At 41.9% G+C, this 19,465-nt stretch overlaps 1 protein-coding gene across 6 annotated transcripts in view; it reads left to right on the top strand.

Moving 5' to 3' along the window:
• LOC119163951 (uncharacterized) overlaps positions 1–19,465 on the top strand; it is a 166,428-nt gene that overhangs the window by 107,554 nt on the left and 39,409 nt on the right. For 5 of the 6 annotated variants that reach the window (XM_075870778.1, XM_075870776.1, XM_075870777.1 and 2 more), the window contains 2 exons: positions 10,660–10,767; positions 17,528–17,874. In XM_075870778.1, coding sequence (XP_075726893.1) covers positions 17,620–17,874 — 255 coding nt within the window. In that variant the 5' untranslated portion in view covers positions 10,660–10,767; positions 17,528–17,619. Of the gene's footprint in view, positions 1–1,944; positions 2,320–10,659; positions 10,768–17,527; positions 17,875–19,465 lie in introns of those variants that run through there. The other variant, XM_037416036.2, reaches the window with a different exon arrangement.

The raw sequence follows: 19,465 nt of genomic DNA, 5'->3' as shown, positions 1-19,465 counted from the left end.
GGTGGGCGGTGTAAATTAAGAGAAAAAAAATAAGGCCTGTACCTTGTCCGCACATCGTCATTCGTTTCAGTTGTCGCGCTGTTCCCGCATCGCTGAACTCGTGCTGCACAATTTCTGAACTTCATAGTGCCTAGAATATCATCATCGTCATCATCAGCCTGACTACGCCCACTGCAGGACAAAGGCCTCTCCCATGTTCCGCCAGTTAACTCGGTCCTGTGCTTGCTGCTGCCAATTTATACCCGCAAACTTCTTAATCTCATCTTCCCACCTAACCTTCTGTCTCCCCCTAACCCGCTTGCCTTCTCTGGGAATCCAGTTAGTTACCCTTAATGACCAGCGGTTATCCTGTCTACGCGCTACATGCCCGGCCCATGTCCACTTCCTCTTCTTGATTTCAGCTATGATATCTTTAACCCACGTTTGTCCCCTAATCCACTCTGCTGTCTTCTTGTCTCTTAAGGTTACACCTACCATTCTTCTTTCCATTGCTCACTGCGTCGTCCTCAAGTTAAGCTGAACCCTCTTTGTAAGTCCCCAGATTTCTGCTCCGTAGCTAAGTACCTGCAAGATACAGCTGTTATATACCTTCCTTTTGAGGGATAGTGGCAGTCTATCTGTCATAATTTGAGAGTGCTTGCCGAATGTGCTCCACCCCATTCTTATTCTTCTAGTTAGTTCAATCTCGTGGTTCGGCTCCGCGGTTATTACCTGCTTTAAGTAACTCCGTAATCATGAGTTGCAATTCGTCCCCTGAGTTACTCTGCAATGCAATGTCATCGGCGAAGCGCAGGTTACTAAGGTACTCTCCATTAACTCTTATGCCTAACTGTTCCCATTCTAGGCCTCTGAAAACCTCCTGTAAGCACGCGGTAAATAGCACCGGGGAGATTGTATCCCCCTGCCTTACTCCCTTCTTGATTGGTATTCTATCGCTTTCTTTATGGAGCACTATGGTAGCCGCTGATCCCTTGTAGATTTCTTCCAGGATGTTCCACGTGCCTCCCACATGCATACGTCTATTAACTCATGGCCTAGAATATACGGGTATCACGGAGGAAGGAAAGGCTATTATATTCTAGGCACTACCCGAATACTGCGGTGCCACTGCCGCCATTATGGTGGCTAGAAGGCACCATACCGCCATCTTGAACTCGTGAAACGAATGCTAGAGTTATTGTATATGCTAACTTTAGTATATGCTACCTAAAGGTAGCATATCAGTAACTCTAACGAATGCTGAAGTGCAGCGCCTCTGTGAACTAGTTCATGAAGTGCAGGTAAAACGAATAGACCTTACAGTACGTACGCTAAAAGCACCTAGACATTGCAGAACACTTTTTAACTTTGAAAAATAGCAGAGTTACCGTATATGCTAGCTAAAGGTAGCCTTTACAGTAACTCTAAAAAATACCCCTATTGAGCGTCATCTTGCGGCGAAAACACATACTTAAGACATTTTTAGCATGACTACGGTTCCCAGAAAGCATGGCCTTTGAGATAACAAACGCGAGGTGTGTCGCGTGTGCTTTTTCAAATGTTATGTTTTTAACATGGCCTTTGGAACAAGCAACGCACATCAAATTATTCTGTTTTTTTTTTTCATTAAATGAACGTGTACAATTGCACCAATGTAGAGTCAACATAATTTTTCAAGTAACAAAAATCAAATGCGTGAGTTGTTTGCAAATCAGTCTCAAAACGTGTACACGTTATTGACAATGCGATTCTCTTAATAACATACAAGCTTAATTATAATTACAAGATACACCTTAACAAATATTTTTATACATTTTTGTGGGAATGTTTTACATAGTTTTGAGCAGCAGTACACTGTCTAGAATAGGTTGTGATTCTAAGTTCACCAATCATCATCACTTATTTTTGATGCCCGTTTACACAAGAAGTATCCTTATTTTCACGCACGTTAAGATAGCGATGGCAACTGTCATGCACGTATATACACATACGTGCTACATGGTTTGATTATGTCGCGGGCTAGCAAATGTTAAAAAAATTCTCTTTTTTAAAGAATACTTACGTGCTTATTGCTGCCTTTACACGATTGTGCTAATTTTGCCAACAACGTGAACTTGAGACGAGTCCTACGCTAGCGACGTCCGACGTCGATCGTGAGAAGTTCGCCTCACCCGTTCGGCGTTTCCGTGGTTGTGTGGGATTCCGAAGTTTATTTTGGACAGTTCGTAAACATTCGAAAAAAGACTCGTGCAGCTCCCGCCGCTCGCGTCCGCTAACATGAAACATGCAAAGGGCCGGACAGCCTCAAGTTTAGTCATCGTGCATTAATGGATGTATCAGGTAAGCCTCAGACTTCTCGAAGCTGTCGGTCTCGTCGCCGTCGACGACGTTGAGGGGGGCAAGGTGGGGAAGGAAACCGCTCGCCCCCAGCAAGCGATGATGGTTGGGCTTAACGCAATTAGTGCTGTCGTTAATTAACGCTTGATTTGCGTACACTGCACGCCGTGTGTGCACTTTGCGTGCTCAGTCGCACTCGAGCTGACCCTCAGGGCGCGGCCGGTGCACGATACGTGGTTGCAAATTCGCTGGCCCGAAGTGAACGGCAGTCTGTCCTTCCTGCTTCGCTAATTTGCTTTTATTTTTTTTTTTCCTCGCCTGCGTTTTCCCTCCGCTCGCCCTATTCCGTGCGAGAAACACGAATTCCGTCGTCGACACCAATTTCTGGACAGGGTATGACGCGCGGCAATGGATCTAGCCTCGTTCGTAACTGGGGAAGGGGGAAAAAAAAAGCTCGACATATATTTTTTTTCCGCCTCTTTTTCTCTGCTTTGTGAGAGAGATGAATCGCGGCCGTTTCGGTGTGCACGGCCTGTTCCGGGGCTCTGACCGGACGAACCTTTCGGCGTCGAAGCACAGCGCAGCTGCTGCGTCCATGCACAACGCGCCTGTGGCCATGTGTGGCGTCGCGAAACGCGGCTCGTAAGCGCACCTGCATGGCACGCGCAAACAGAGCAGACAAAGTTGGCAAAGTTCATTCGGCCCGTTCTCGTAACCGTCAGTTAGTTTAGTAGCGTCGTCATGGATAAGAGCATATTTAGAGATAGATTGTGGCTCACCTTGTCGGTTGGTTTAAAAATAGCAATAGCAGATGCACGTTTTGCTACTTAAACCTCCTCTCACTTCAATTATCACTGAAGCAGAAAGCTCGATTTTTAAGATATGCTAGAGGTATGAATAACTCATTTTCAGCTTTCAGGTAAAAGTAAGTACGCTTAGAGGTACTGACTAACTCTTGTAATGTCGTGCGTAACCTAAAAGAAAGTGTATTAGAAATATTTGGCCAGACACTGGAAGAAAATTGATGATAATGAGTGGGCTACTTGTTAAGGCATTTGTTTCCTGCCAATGCTAATAGGCTATGTCGGTGCACAAAACCGTAAGCTATCCAGGACCTCTGTTTGTAAACAGGGAAAAGATTTATAGTTTCCTTACAATATTTACTGGAGGGAATTTCGGCACTGCCATGGCTCAGCACCACGTGAATGATAGGTGGTACATATATTTGCCACATCTTTGCGTCTGTGGTTTTGAAAGCACTTGAGCCTTTGTTTATTATTGTGCTTTGGCTTTTGTTTCGTGTAAGACAATGAATCGTCGTGAACTTCATAGCTTGATTTGAATTCGTGAGCTTAAAAAGGTCAAGATGAAGTGTAACTGCTGAGCATTTGCTGAACTTCGTCCTTTGTCAAAGCACCTGCGTGCCTCACGAAGACAAACGCAGCTGAAAGAACAAAGTTTAGACAAATTCATGCTATATTCATGTTAGACAAACTTCATGGTTAGTAGCACAAAAGAGCACACACATTGAGCAGGAGACAATTTGTGGTCCCGTGGTGTCATCATAACTGGGATACTCTATCTCATCCCAATTTGAAATTCCAAATTGAATTTTGAAATGTGTAATTCGAAAATTAAGTTGAAATGCTGAAAAAGTTTGCTTCCTCCTCTTTGCAGAGCTCTTGAATTTTCTCGTGTTTGTTGTTGGTGCTATCTTCAGAGCTGGTGTGCAGCCATTATCTTTGCAGTGACAAGTGCGCATTAACTTTTGCTTGTCGAATATTTCAGACTTGTAAGGGGTGTTCACGCTATTAACATTGAAGTGCTTTACACGGTCAGTTCTTTACAAAGGCATTCAAGTAAGAAATCTAAGTCGTAGGGCAATAAGATGACAAGCACCATGGTCATGATCTGTCTTTCCTAATTTTGACATGTTACAAGTCTCATATCTACAGAATAAAAGATGTTTGCTTATGGAAGTTGCTTGAGCCCTATTGAGACTTTGGTTCCATTTGCCTCCAAGATGTCGCAACTTTAGGAAGAGCAAGCATAGTTGCCAATTTTACATGGTAGCCCTAATTTGCTGCAAACAAATCCTATTCAAATGTGCATGACTACAAAGTTGGTTGCTGTAGTACAGGATTTACCCGAAAAAGGGGAAATTCATGGGCTTTTTATTTTCTCAGATAAACTAATAATGACTACTAACATACCATGCCAAAGAAAGTATAGGGGGCATTAGTAGTAGTAATTGTGTTGTAAATCTGAAGAAAGAAAAGTAGATGAAAAAGATAACTTGGCACGAGGGGAACCGAGCGTGCAACAGTCTCAGGTTCGGTCCTGGCCAGCGGAGAGTCATCTTTTCATGCAGTTTTCTTCATTTACATTTACATCACAATTACTAATAACATCCCCCTGTACTTTTCTTGATGCCATTGTCTGTTATTTCTCAATAAAAGGATATCATAGCTGTTATATGCATTATGTTGCAAAGCTTTAAAAAGACATGTTGTATTGCTGAGATATTATGTAAAACTGTTTTCAATGGTGTTAACGTGTTCATAACAACAATAGAGCAAAATTGAAAAGCCATTTAAGCTGAAATTAGGTAGCTTCCGGGTTAGAAAATTGTACTCATTAATTGAAATATGAACGTTTCATTACCTAAGTGAGTAGACTCTGTTAGGTGTGAGCACAGGACACCGAAAGTAGCATATTAGTTCTCTGAATGTTCACAAGGCAATTATAATTCATTTGTCTTCAGCACAGTGAGTGAGTAAAAACTTTATTGAAAATGTCCGGCAGTATTTAGCGGGGTAGAGTTACAAGCCATTTTTTTTTTATTTTTCAACTATTAAGCTTTTCTAAAAACCCTATATTGTTTTCTTTTGCAGCTGCAAAAAAAGTAGCACAATATATATTTTTTATTTCCTGTGCTATTGTTGTGAATCAGTAAAATAGACTATTGAATTTTCATACATGAAATTCCTTAACAAATAAAATTAAATTTTGACTGCTGGGTTGATTATGAGTTGTTTTTAAGGCAGCAACATAAAATTCTACTGAGTGGACAGAACAGATAGTCTTAATTAGGATCGTTAGTTTTATATTGTACTTCTAATGAGAAAGGGAGTAAATGAGCCACAGTATATAGATTTGAATCTAGTACCTAATTAAGGTTAACATTATGAGAACAGCTGTTAATTAAAGACAAAAGCTTTCTAAATTCTGGAAGGTGTGCTGGCAAGCATTAGTGTGCCTTCAATAATTTACTGAAATATTTCACATTTCTTAAGTTCATTACTTGGAGCGTCAGGCAAATCACTGCATCATGCTCCCATGAACTCTGCAGCTGCTGTACATGAGCTCAAATGGAAGGAAATATTTTGTCACCTGTCAGTAATTTATTAGCAACGTTGGTATACTTAGCTTAATTTTGAACACCATGGTAAATTTTTTTCTTTGGCTTGGTGTCATTGAGAATATTACTGAGCGTAGAAACAAGGACACAACCTCCTTGCTTTCTTGTGCTTGGCGATATTTTCAATTATGCAAGAACTGGAAGCAAAATGGCAGGAAGAGGAAGATGGAAGCTTAAGAAGAAAAAAACTTCGCAAGCAAATGTTGTGTGCTCGAGCTACAATCTCTGTTTTTAGATTTTTTTTTCATATGTAAAAAAATATATCTGGGGTTTTACACCCCCAAAACGACCATATGATTCTGAGAGATGCCATAGTGGAGCGCTCTCGCAATTTTGGTCATCTCGTTTGGACATCGCACAGCACATCGGCCTCTACCATTTTGCCTCCATCAAAATGTGACCCCCGCAGACGTGACTGTACCTGCATCCTTCAAGTCGGCAGCCGAGCACCTTAACCACTGCTCCACAGTGGCTGACATAACTAAAAAATTTTTGAAAAGGCCCAAGACACTTCAACTAGCCATAGAATGGATTCACTAAAGAAGCTTATTGCCTCACCAATTCACCGTCATTAAAATTTTAAGAATCCGTCCAGTGCTAGCAGAGTGGCAAAGACTTGTCATATATTACAATTGCATTCTCTCTTCTATTGTCCCTACGAAAGTGCTGGAAGCTAAGCAGGGAGGCATGGCCTAGGGTAAAAAATATGTGACGCGTGTCTTGTGACCTTGAGCACTTCTTTTTCTTTGAATGTCTGAGTTCTCAGTGCGATTGCACGTGCATGCATGGATAAGTCGCAGCCTCTTGTGGGCGGCCTTTAATAACAACCGAACGTGCCATGCTCAAATCAGCCACTGGCAAATACTTGGCCTGTGGCGCAGTTTTCGTTGAGCCTGTAGCGGTATTTGTTGAGAGAAGGCAAAACGATTTCAGCTGACTGAGAACTTACTGTGAATTTCGGGCCACATGCTGTGCTACAATATTTGGCTCGCATGTTCTTGAAAACCTCGGCTACCGATTGCCAGCATTTTTATAGCGTGCTCAAAGAATTGGTGCAGGCCCCCTTTAAGACAGTGTATCATGACAGGGCTGGCATCCTTATGCCTGTAATAGTGTGCTATGTTTAGCTGCCTTCATACTAGCTGTGTTTAAAACTTTTGGATGGGAAATACATTCCCTAGGATTTAGCATGAGCAACTCATCAGCATACATTAACTGGCATAAGGTACCAGCTTAACCTTTACTTAGTTTTTGTTAGATTAATAATTTTGTGAGTACATTAGTGTTTATAATATTTGTCATACAGCCCGGTGCTGATGTAATGACATACATGGTCAAGGAACTTGGGAAAAAAAATGAAGCTACTGCTTCATAAATTTGGCACCAGCTCAGCAACTAGTACTTGTAGCAGTAATACTAACCAACACTGGCTAATGCTTTCATGATTATATCTTTGAAAGTTTCCAATAAAATGGACAGGACTACTTCTGCGATTGCTGCTTGATTGGTAGAGCACCGGACGGGTAATTTGGGGGTTATTAAATAGCTAATTAAATATGAGCATTAAATAGCTCATTTTGCAGTAATTCAGGGGCTTCTCAAGAATTTTACATTCCCGTCAAGCGTGAATTGTGTTGCACTGCCTTTAAATGTGTGAAATTCACATGCCGTAATTCCAAGGCTCCCAATTTTGCATTTCAGTATTTAATTTGAATTATTATGTAATTAAAGGCTTAATTCTTCTTGTCAGTCATGTTTCATTTTGGCACAAAAACAAAATAAGAGGCTCCAAATGTGTGTGCAGTCATTTCTGGGTTGCATTCTTTAAAAAAAAAAAGTTGTACTTTTTGCATTGGTTCACAACACTACGCATTAAATAACTTGTCAAACATCTTAGTGTATTCATTAAAGTGATCAGCGGCAGTTACAGGAAGCACACAGAGATTCATTCAAAACATATTCTACATGGAAAAGCTTTGGTTCGTGCGATGGGCAATGTATCTTGCTTGGTTATGGCCTCAAGTCGTCACTACTAGCAGAAATAAATTTCGTACACGAAAGTAGCCGTGGCCGCTCAAAGGGATGTGGTCGATGCCTATTTTAAGCGATGTTGTAAGACTGCAATGACAGGACCTGCACCCCAGCTCAAAGCACTTGTACACATTCAATAAAGATAATTTTGTTGTTGGTTCTCGGATAAACCTTGAAGGTCGGTGGCAACTTTTACTCGCAGTTGTGATACGGTTCAGCCAGAGTTATAAAAGAAACATTTATTTTCCCATTATGCCTATACCTTGAAAGAGTTGCAATAATTGTTTTTTTAGATGATTGCAAATAGCAGTGTACTTGAATTCCTGCCAAACTTGCTCGTGTTATGACTCGTGCTGACTCTAGTATACCGTTTTTGAATATACCAACTTGATGCTTTGGGCCTTGTTTTCAGGCTTTATACCCTAGAAAAGGCTCCGGCAATGTGTAAGGGCACCTTGAGCAGTAATGGCTCATTCAATGATATTGAGTACTGGGGAAGTGTTTGTGCTTTCCCACAGAGTCCCATTCTCGTAAGACTTTCATGCCTGCAATCGTTGCTCCTGCCAAATGTATGTGTGTGCGGAGCATCATACCAAGCGATATTGCTACACGTGGTCTGCATGATTTGCTTTTTCTTGCGATTTTTTAAGAATGTCAGTGACGCCCGGTCTGGTGTGTCAAGACAAACTATTGTGCCAAATTGAATTGCGTGTCCCAACTTTCAAATTTGCTTAGTGTTGTCCTTCTAGAGGTGAGAAGTACGAGTTCCTAATACTTTGAAAACATCTTTTTGTGCCTTTAGTAGCTGGTTCATTCTGGAACAAAGTAGCAAAAGTAAATTTTCTCTCTACTGCAGTTGCCTTTCAGAATGCCTAAATGCTGTCACTGGCTGCAATATTTGCATATGTTTAAAGACGAAATTTGCCTTATATCAGTCCATTATCTCTTGTGGTCTTTATTAAGTACTCTTTTGCATGCTTCAAGTCTAACAGAACCCCTTTGTACATTCAACTAGTGTAGAAAATTAAATGGAAATTACTCGAGTTGGTTACAAAGAAAGGCAAACTGAACATGGATTTATGTGAACAAAATTCGCACACAGAACTTGAGTGAGTTTTATGTGCTTTTTCATCCCTGTCTGGTTCACGCTTTGAGATGTACTTATCGATTATGAGAGTACTCGAATTATTTCTTTTTGAAACGTTTATTAGAGCCACTTCAGTTTTATTTCACACTATTACTAATGTGTGCTGAGGAGATGGCAAAATTAGAAAGCTATAAATCAACCATGTGATGCTCTCTCAAGTGTGTGTTCAGAAATGTATATAGTTTGCCATTATAATCCTTGAGGCCGCAATGCAAGCTTAATTTTCTGTCAATTTATAGCATGTGCTGATAAACATTTGTGTTTGTTTTTGATATGAACTTTCTGGTGCCTACGAGCATCAAGTACTTCAAAAGAGAGACTTGTCTAGTCTGCATATTCTGCAGCACAGTGGCATTCTTGTAAAGTCGATGTTGCATATAACCTTGGCAGGACACATCTCCTGAAGTGAAGAGTATTACACAAAATGTAGTATACTTTGCTTGCACGCGCATACATTTACATGGGTATACGCCTAAGATCGGTGCATGTGCCGTATTATTATAGCTGTGTCAGACGGCCCTTTTGAAACGTCATCCAGTAAATGGGCATTGAAACGCCACAACTATATCGATTCAAAGGAGTAGTCTTGCTGCTACACGGCTGTATAGAATGGCCTTGAGTGCGTCAGGAGTGTGTCGCAAAAATTGTGGGACACTGCGTATCATTTATTTTTATATTCATGTCGCCTAAAGCTATTAAATAGAACGAATTCACTGAAAAACTCAAATGTTGGTTGATCTTTTTCATATACTACAGAAAATTGTTCATTCTTAGTTATGAGAATGTATCTAGTAATGCTGTACAGTTAAACTGGGGTGAGTGATACACATCGAAATGGCATGATGAAGACAAGCACTGCTGTTAAAAGTATGTGCAGTTTGCACATTTCAAGTAGCAAATGTGAAATGTGTGCTAATACATCTTTCGCAATACTCTCATACCGCTTTCAAAGCATGCTTATTTAATTCCATTTTTAAAATCTTGTGTTTTTCTGTACTATAAACATCTGGGCACATTGATGGGTTTTCTGCTTCTGTCGCTCATTGACATTGAAGTTTTGATGGAGTTGCGGGATCCTTCGTTGACTCGATAGACTATTGTATCGACAGCCTTCGAATTGTCTCGTGTACAGCCTGCACTTGACCAATGAGTCAGCCTAACTATCAGTTTGATAACCTTCCAAGTGCCCATTAAACGTGGCATAAAAAAAATCTATCAACCATAATGGTACAGTGCTTATGGTGTTTGGTTGCCAACACCAAGCTTTCAGACTTGATCTTGGCTGTGGTGGGTGCTTACACTGATGGAAGTGAAATACTAAAGGCCTGTGTGCTGTGTGATAGGGCAGGTTAACGACTTCCAGATTGTCAAAATTTACAGAGCCCTTTTCTACAGCCTGCCTCATAGCCCTATTGTGGTTGTGGCATATCCCTATTATTATTATTATTATTATTATTATTATTATTATTATTATTATTATTATTATTATTATTATTATTAAGCATGCACGCAAATAGATATGTGCCCTGTTATAATCTGCACTTTTTATTCTTGCAATGGTTTGTATTCACCGGTGGCCAGGCTGGCAATTCGGCCAGTTTGAGAAGTGGTTGATGTGGTTCAAATTGTGTGTGAAAGATATTGAAAAGTTTTTTTTTCTTTTTTTTTTTTGTCTTGTACGCATTGCTGTTATAGCTGTGGAAGTGCTTGTTTGGGTTGCTTCAACTGCGGCGCTATCGTGCAGATGCGGACTTTGACTCGTACTGGGAGAATGAGTCGCGCAACAACAACCGCAACCGCATTCGAGTAGGTCGGCAGTACCAGGCCACTGTGCCTCCACTGCTGAGGCCAGGTGAGTGACTCTACTTGAAGGAAAGTAGTGTGTATTAGTAAGTTACCATATTGGAATAAGTTCAGGCTGTGTGCCATGTTACACCTGTTACTTTGGTACAGCTGTTACACGAATGAGTCAATAAAGAACAGTTCTTAGATATCAGACAGAAAGTGCACAAAAGTATTGTATAGGTGGCTATGATGCCTTGGAACTCTCCACATTAGCCAATCGTGGCATCTGCTATTTTCACATTTTTTTAGACCTCTTTGTTTTATTATTAGTCATTTATTTTATTAGTAGTAAAAATGTACATGGGGCTGAGATTGAGACTGATCAATTTTATTGAACTTATAACCTTCCTTTATACCCCCTCTCTCTACCCCCCTTCACATTAAAAAAAACAAAAAAACTTTTGGGTTATCAGTGCTGGGTTTCCTGCATTTTGATAATATAATTGTTTCAGCACATAGTTGTAAGAGGAGTACAGGACCAGTGCAAATGTACAGGACCAGTGCAATTATTTTTGTTTGCATTTCGTTTTACTAAGAACCTGTTACCATGGAAATAATGAAGATAGTGTTGTGCGTTTTCAACAGGACCGGTGCAATTATTTTTGTTTGCATTTTGCTTTATTAAGAACCTGTTACCATGGAAATAATGAAGATAGTGTTGTATGTTTTCAACCTATACTAGGGAACCTTCATGTAGGGCGTCTCTGTGTTATGGGTGCTGACAACTTCGATCATGGTTTCCTACAACTAGCTGAAGCGGCAGTCATACCTGACGGGCCGCCATGTTGGTTCTGAGCGATCGCTCATTTACATTGAAGGCAGCGTGGTTTTCAATGAGAGGGGTGTGGGTTTTCTTTATATATAGCAAGTTGTGAACGCTGAAGGTTTATTTTCTGAAGTTAGCCGCTGTTTTGCAGTAAAGGAAAAATGTGTTCGTGACTCGAGTTTGTATAAAATACCGTTAAAACATTAGTTTCTCCCATGTATAAAATACCGTTAAAACATTAGTTTCTCCCACCTTGTAGACCTACCGCATTGGTGGAGTGAGGATATTTATGGAGCCTATATTTGCAAGGGGGAGAACCACGATGTCACTTGAATGGAATTCAATGTCTGCACGGCATTCCTGAAGCAAATTCACCTTATCACTGCAGACACCTCAAAGGCTTCCTAGTGCAAGGCTTGAGACCGAGCTGTATTATATGACGATATACCAGTAACTTTTATCCGTCCGATCCTCGAGTACTCATCTGTGGTTTGGGACCTTCATAGCCAAGTAAATATTAACACTTGAAATGATTCAAAGAAAAGCAATCTGATTTGTATATAATCGCTACAGTGCTCTTACGTCGCCCAGTGAACTTTTAAAAAAAGCTGACCTGGATACATTGCAGGCAAGACGGCAACACGATCGATTGAAGTACATGTTTTTACTTTACCACGACAAGCTACACATAGACAAGCATGCATACATAAAAACGGTTCACCGCCGATCAACTCGTTCCGAGCATCGAAAAAAACTGAAAGAATATTCCTGTAAAACAAAGGCCTTTAAAAACTCATTTTTTCCGCGCACTGTCGCTAATTGGAATGCTCTCTCGGCCGATCTGGTGAACTGCGAAACCGTTCAGTCGTTCATGGGAAAACACCATGGGAAACACCAGCAACCCACTTGACTTTGATCTTTCTTTGCGCTTCGTCCTCTATTATTCCACCGCGCATCCTGAACAGGCTTCTATTTATGTTCCACTTTCTATCACTTTTTTCATATCAATGCGTTGTATTTTTGAAATGTTGTCAATTTTTGAACCGTTATATGATGTTTCTTTCTTAGTTCTGTATGAGCAAATGTTTGTCATCATAGTTTTTTTTTTGTACGTGTACGCGTAAACCACTACAATTGTGTAAGTAATGGCGTTTTACTTTGATGCACTAGTTCTTGATGGTGTAGCTCTACGTGACGTGTTTCCTTTTCTGTTGTATCTTCATATTTGTTTCCTTTTTTGTATCACCCACCCCTGCCTAAGGCCTCATGTGTGAGGCTGGCAGTACTTCTGAAATAAATAAATAAATAACTAATAGACAGATCAAACAACCGGGTAGCTCGAAATGTAAGCCGCATAACTCCGCTAGCCTGTTTCTTATACACTAAATATTACTTTTGTTCGTTATATAATTTCCTACAGCAAGTTTAGTTCCTACAAACAAATCTGTACAATAGACTGCTTAAAAACCTCACAAGCTGCAAGCATTGCCAGGAAATAGTAGGACACTCATCTTACACCAACCCCCACCCAACACACACACACAAGCCTGTATATTAGGCTAGAAGAAAACCGAAGGGGAGCAACAAGGAATGAACCAAGTTATTCCAGGACGGGTTTTATCGCGAACAGCATCCAAACAGCATCTGGCCTTCATTTTTCAAACCATCCTGCCTCCTTTGCTGGAAGCTTGTCCTCGTAGTTGGCCTACAATAAAGCAATAAAACTAAGTGTCATACGCGGCGGCGACCACATATACGGAGTCCATACACATTTTCTCTACAAGCACTAAATAAAAACTGAGTTCACGATCATCTTTGTGGCTGGTTATGAAACAGAAGGACGGCAAAAATGATGCAGCAGCAATCTCCCATACTGTATATTTGAGTTATTGGCCAGCAACCAACTTGCTTAGTGCACCGTTCAGAACCGAGAGACAGACAGAAGGATGGACGGGCACAAACAATAAATCTGCTGCATTCTATATTATTATAGGGAAATCCTTTTTGCCATTGTTGAGTGAGTTTCAGTGCAGTTCCCCATGTCATTGAAGGGAAGAACGAATACCCCATGGCAAGCCACACAAAGTTTAGTTGTGTTGCAACTGCGCAAGACTACAAGAGTCTACAGGGAGCACGTTTATTGGCTCATCTGTCTACCTCTCCAAATGCTCTTCCTCAGCGACCGAGGTGAAAGTGCAGGAACGTGAACATCTGCCGGCAAAAGAAGACGCGAACGCGAGCGTCTGTTAGTGGTTTACGGGCCTGGCGTTTCTCACGACGAATACGGCGACGGCTTCGGAAACCGATAAAACGCTGATAGTGAATGCATGCAGGACCACATGCTCGACACGTCAAATCATTCGATTTGTGAACTGCGCTTCGACTACGAGAATAAACAAATATACTCAAAAGTTAACCAGCTTTCACTCGCATAACCCGGCATGGCTGAACGAAGCCTGATCAATTTTTTTACTGTGCAAGTTGTCGTGTTTATTATTTTTTTTTTCAAACTGCTTTTCGTCGCATGAATAAGTCAATAATTTTACAAAATATGCAGCGATATAATCTATCTACTTGCTCCAAGTTGGCTCCCAGCAATCTCGCTTCACTTGTGTAATCCAGTGTTTCCATCGGCTGTCGGGAAGCGGAATAGTCTCCAGATGGTTTTGCAGGGCAACACGCAGCACCCTCGCATTTACAATCCAAAGTTCTTGTTGGTGCGCTTAGCGCGAGGGAGGTGTCTTAACGAAAGCTAGGCGTACGATGCTTCCACACCCGTACCAACATGCAGCTGGTGCAGTGCGACGGAGCAGGAACGCCTGGCCGTGAGAAACATGGCGCTTGTTGCCATGTGTAGGGGGTTCGTCCTATGTACGGCTGAGGCAGAAGCCTAGCTAATGTTTCAGCCACACACAGTCGTACTATGCATGATTAACGTCCCCTATTCGTAGCTAGTCTCATTGCAGCTACACAGGTTCGTGCGAATAAGGCAACAGCCTAGGTCAATAACACTGTATTGCTAGGCGTTGGCAATAGTGCGCAAATGTTGCGAGGAGATCGGAAAACAAGGGTAGACGCTTACTCCTTGGTCGTTGTCGTCCTCGGCTCGCAGAAGGGTTGCGGGTTCGACCTCCTTCGTTCCTGTCCTGGCCGGTGTCAGAGAGCGTCCAGCCGTCCGCACGCTAGTTTTGTCCACTGACTCGGTTTCCCTCTCCCTGACAAGAATAATACCTTTTCTCACTGAGGGAGGGGAAACCTGTTTTGCATGCCGGGAAAGGGGGAATCGCGAGTGCCGGCCGTGGGTGTGTTCCCGCAACTAGGCTTTCACGCTGCCATAAAAAGGGAAAGGGAGGTTGGGCGCGCGTGCTCCTCCACACATGGCAACCAGGACTGGCAACATTGTGTTTTAGCGGGCGGCGGCAAGTGGTGGGTCCAAAACTGACGCTATCCTAAAACACTGAGACGCCTGCACATGAAGGCTCCTTAACATATTGATATTGTGTGTGCACATATGTAGGTGTTTCAGGTTCTCCCCCATAGTAAGAATTTTTCTGTCAGCAATGCATAGAAAGCAGTCTACCAGTGCAGATAAAGTGACTTTTTCTCTTTAGTTCTCTCTAGAGTTGTTTTTAAAAGGTACTACGTTCGTTCTCCTTTGTCTAGTATCTTTTCCTTTTGTTCTCTTTAGATTGGCGGGCAAGAAAATACACATACACGCACAGAATATGCCTTAAGAGCAAGTCTGTCGCAATAAAAAATAAAAAAAGAAAAAGCCAACGTATGTGTGCAAGTAATTGCAGCTGCTGCATGGGCATTCCATGCTTTCTTTGACATTTAATTGGCACTTGCTCTTCAAATATTTCATTATTGGGCATTCAAGGCGGGCCTTCTGTATCGAGTTTTTGCTGTGTGCACCGAATTAGCTGGCTGGATTTTGTAGTTGTACTTTAGTGGTGTTGATAAAATCATCAGACGGACAATATCTATTTTTAACGCGATAGCGTTAAAGAGCTCGTTTCACAGAAATTATGGCATTGGTGTCAGCGTTGGCGTCGTTGGTTGTTAGTGAAAAATTATCTTGTGCGTGACCGAAAAGTAGAGAAAGATGGAAATAAAATAATAAAACATACTCGCTATGGGTGGGGATCGAACCCGGGTCGTTTGCGAGACAACCACGTGTCTGCTTGTAAACACAATAAAAGTAACTTCCTCTGCTTGGAATTGCAGTGAAAGTAACTTTCATGCTTTATGAACACACACGTCCTGTATACATGCTTCACAATACAACATGAAACATTGCTGTAATATGCGTGGTAGAAAGATAAAATTGCCATATCGCGTCAGAGCATGCAATTATTATGATTACTTCATTGTTTATTTAAAGCCGGGCACACACATTACTGCACCTATTCCCTTAAGGCCACATAGTGGGGACATAGCAAGTTCGAAAAATTTCATTCACCGAGAGTTTAGAGTACGCTCCAAGGACAGGGTATTGCTGTCACGTTCAACTGTTAAGGGCAAAGCATAAGGGTCTGCGAATTTTTTTGTAACGGATGCTTTGTGAGAGAGCCTAAGTAGTTTAGTATAAAAGTATACGAAAAGTTTCCATGCTAATTTTGTGGTACGTATGGAAAGAACCACCGCGTGTGTATGTCTTAAAGGGACTGCAAACTGCCCAGAACATGAAATGAGAAGACTCCGCTAATTGAAATATTGTCAGTCTCATTTACTCAAACATATCAGTCTTTTTTTATAGAGGTGAATTTATAATTTCATTGTCTTTACTAAAAGTAACGAAAAAATGATCTGTGGCTCATTTGGCAGCAGAAACATAAACGGTCTATTGTACCTGGCCACATGATCGTTGATTGCTTTATGCGGTCAATGATTTTGTTTGTTAGTATTGAAAAATATTGGTTTATTTATATTGAAAGATGTTACTCCATAAAAACGTACATATAGGCCTGCATTAGTAGTTTTCAAGAAAAAGGCGCTGCGTTCGGATGACGTAATGATTCCATGCTCGTCAGCACATATTGAGCGACTTTTCAGCATGCAACCGTGCACAGAGTTTCTAAATCGCTAAGATTTTTGCGACCTACGCTTCGTGTACGCATCTCTTAACCTACACATTGAGAGATGCCATTGTTTTTCCTTCGATAGCTTGACATTTTTATTATTTGGTATGCCGGTGGTTTTAAAGTATAAAAACAGTACAGACGTCGTTGCAGGCTACTCTACAGAAGCTGTACAATACTGCTGTTTTGAAATGGCTTTGAAATTTGATACAACAGCGGCAGTTTCACGTCGGGAAACATAGTGCACATGGGCCTTCTGAAAAGTGTTCTGGCTCTCGTTCATGGCATGAGACATTACGACAACTCGGGAACATAAGCACAAAAGAACACTAGTGTACCGCTGGGAGCATGGCATGAAAGCAGCTTCGATGATGAGCCCGCACTAGTGCAACAGCTCTGGTGAACAAAAACAAATCTTGGAAGCCTTACTTTTATTATAACTAGTGTGTCACAGATGCTATCATTGTGCAAGTACAAATCGCTAAGGCCATTCTTTTTTTTGCAGGAACCTCAAAATCGTCATGGCTGTTGTGCACCCATGACCAAGTGCGGTTGTTATGGGGGGTGGAAGGGCGTATCGAATCTTTATGGCAGTTATCTGCTGCAAACGCCTGGATATTGGCCCAGCTCGCTGTGCGTGATATAGATGCGGAGAGAAGGGATTTTCTTTGACCCTCAAAGTACATTGCTTTTCTTGTGCTCCTTCCCTAAATTGGGTACAGTGCTTTTGTAGGATCTGGCTTTTTCTAATCAAGATGAATGAACTAGTGCTAGAAAACGTGAAACATCATGAAGAAAGCAACGAGACAAGTGTATGGCTTGCAGCTTTCTTCATGTGCCATATTTTTACTTTATTTTTTATTTTTATTGATCATGAATTCTTCTAAGTTCCTTAGCAAGTTGTTGTGCTCCGTTTTTAGGGGAGAGTGATGGGCGTCGCCTGGAAGACTTGGAGACGCTCCGGTGGCGGCCCGAGAGCCTGTCGGAGCAGAGCATCGAAGAGTACCTGTCTATGGCCAAGGCGGTGAGCCTTTTTGCCCGCGCCATGAACAAGTGGGGCCCCGAAGGAGGTGGAGGACCCGAGTGCCTGCAGACGGCACTGCGGGGACTCTCAGATTTCGTGGCCTCGCACCACGGCTGCCAACAGGATGCGGGCTGCCGCGTGGCCCAACCCCCACCACCAACGTGGACATCCGCCGAGGCGGGCTTGTTCGCTCGCGCCCTGGACGAATGTGGGAAGAACTTCGGCGCCATCAAGAAGGACTTTGTGAGTGGCCGTGTATGTGTTTGCACATTTACTGAGGACATGATTTCAACATTTAGGGCCTGGAATTTCAAATAAATGATAGTATTATATGCATAACACATTTGCAAACAGACAGTGCAGCATTTCGCATAAATGCAGCATCTGCAAACTCTCTACAGAAAGTGGTCTGTTGAACATTTTGGTGGTCCTATAAAATAAAGTGCTTGCTTGTACAGTAGAATCTCATTAGCACTTTTGTGACCATGCTGGTTAATTGTTACTATGCTAATTATGACATCATGTTCAAATTTCTGTGCTCCCTGAACGTTTCTGGATAGCTAACATGATCTAAATGGTAGAAAAGCATGTTTATTTTTTTTTTAGTGTTTAAGTTTTTTAAAGTTTTTAAAGTTTCTTTGTGAAGTTTTTTATCACTGTTATTTAAAGGTCGTTTACAGTCAGGGTGGCGAGTAATAAAGGTTTCGGCTATGGCATTGACGTCACTCACAGGGGCTCTAATAACTAAATGGTAAATTTTGACAAATTCCAATGAATGTGAACATCAATCTCTGGATGATGGTAGCAGCCCCGACATGGAAGACAGCTTCGGTTTCTTAGACTTCAGTACAATTAGCGATAGTGCGTCAAGTCCTGGAACATGAGCAAATATCCATCGGTAAGTTTTGCTGTCTCCGGGTCGTTTTATTGCGGCCATGTGTTAATGTAAACGAATCCGGTGCAGACTGTGGTCACAGTTATAATGTGCAAGGTGTCAACTTTATTCGAGCGGGAATATGTAGGGCTGGCTGCTAGAACAATGGAATTCTGTTCCATAAAACGCCACAGAGCGAACCTTCGCCTAGCGCTCCAGAGTGTCATGAAGCAGCTTCTTTGTGTTGTGTTACTGTGAAAGCTGTATTTGGCTAGGCGAAATGAAAAATCGTCCTGCAGCGGTGTCATAAGCAGTCTCCATTCGCTGTGTTATTAGTTATGTCATCTGCAACGCCGTACCAAGCACCTGCGCCATTGGCTGCGTTGTGAGTTCGTGAATCCAACGCTTGCAACAGTGCGACATTGCGGCATCACTGTAATTGCTGGAGCGCATTCGCCGGGGCACTTTGGCTCCAGCGGCACTTTGGCTTCGGTGTTACCGCTTGTGGTTCGAGAACACACTGTGATTAACGCATTGCAAAACTAATTTAGACGTTCATTACATTCTTCCATGACCATGATCATGCGATGCAGTGTGTGGCATGTGAAATGAACACTGTGGTAAACCTAAGCCAAACGTGTGTCGAACATGTAACCAATCATTGTGAAAGTCCTCAGTGCAGCGTCGGGTTGAACGCACTGCGGTACACTGGAGCCGAATGCTTCAGCTTTCGCTGCTTAACTACTTGTACGGAGTGCTTGGGCGGTGCTTTTTTTCTCAACAGAAGTCATCGGAGAGAGTGATACCACACAAATAAGTAGGTGCAGATGCATTTTTTTGGAAAGCAAACTCGCTGTGAGCCAGCCTTTGTTTCCCAGTATCGAAAAACTGCCTCTCACGGTAGCATGATAGGCACTAGTGCTTATATTTTTGTATGTATGGAGAAAACCTGGCCTGCGT

The sequence above is a fragment of the Rhipicephalus microplus genome, chromosome 8 (assembly GCF_043290135.1).
Source record: "Rhipicephalus microplus isolate Deutch F79 chromosome 8, USDA_Rmic, whole genome shotgun sequence".
In the NCBI taxonomy this organism is placed as follows: Eukaryota; Metazoa; Arthropoda; class Arachnida; order Ixodida; family Ixodidae; genus Rhipicephalus; species Rhipicephalus microplus.
The sequence above is the reverse complement of the archived record's forward strand: the minus strand, read 5'-3'. Positions and strand labels throughout refer to the sequence as shown.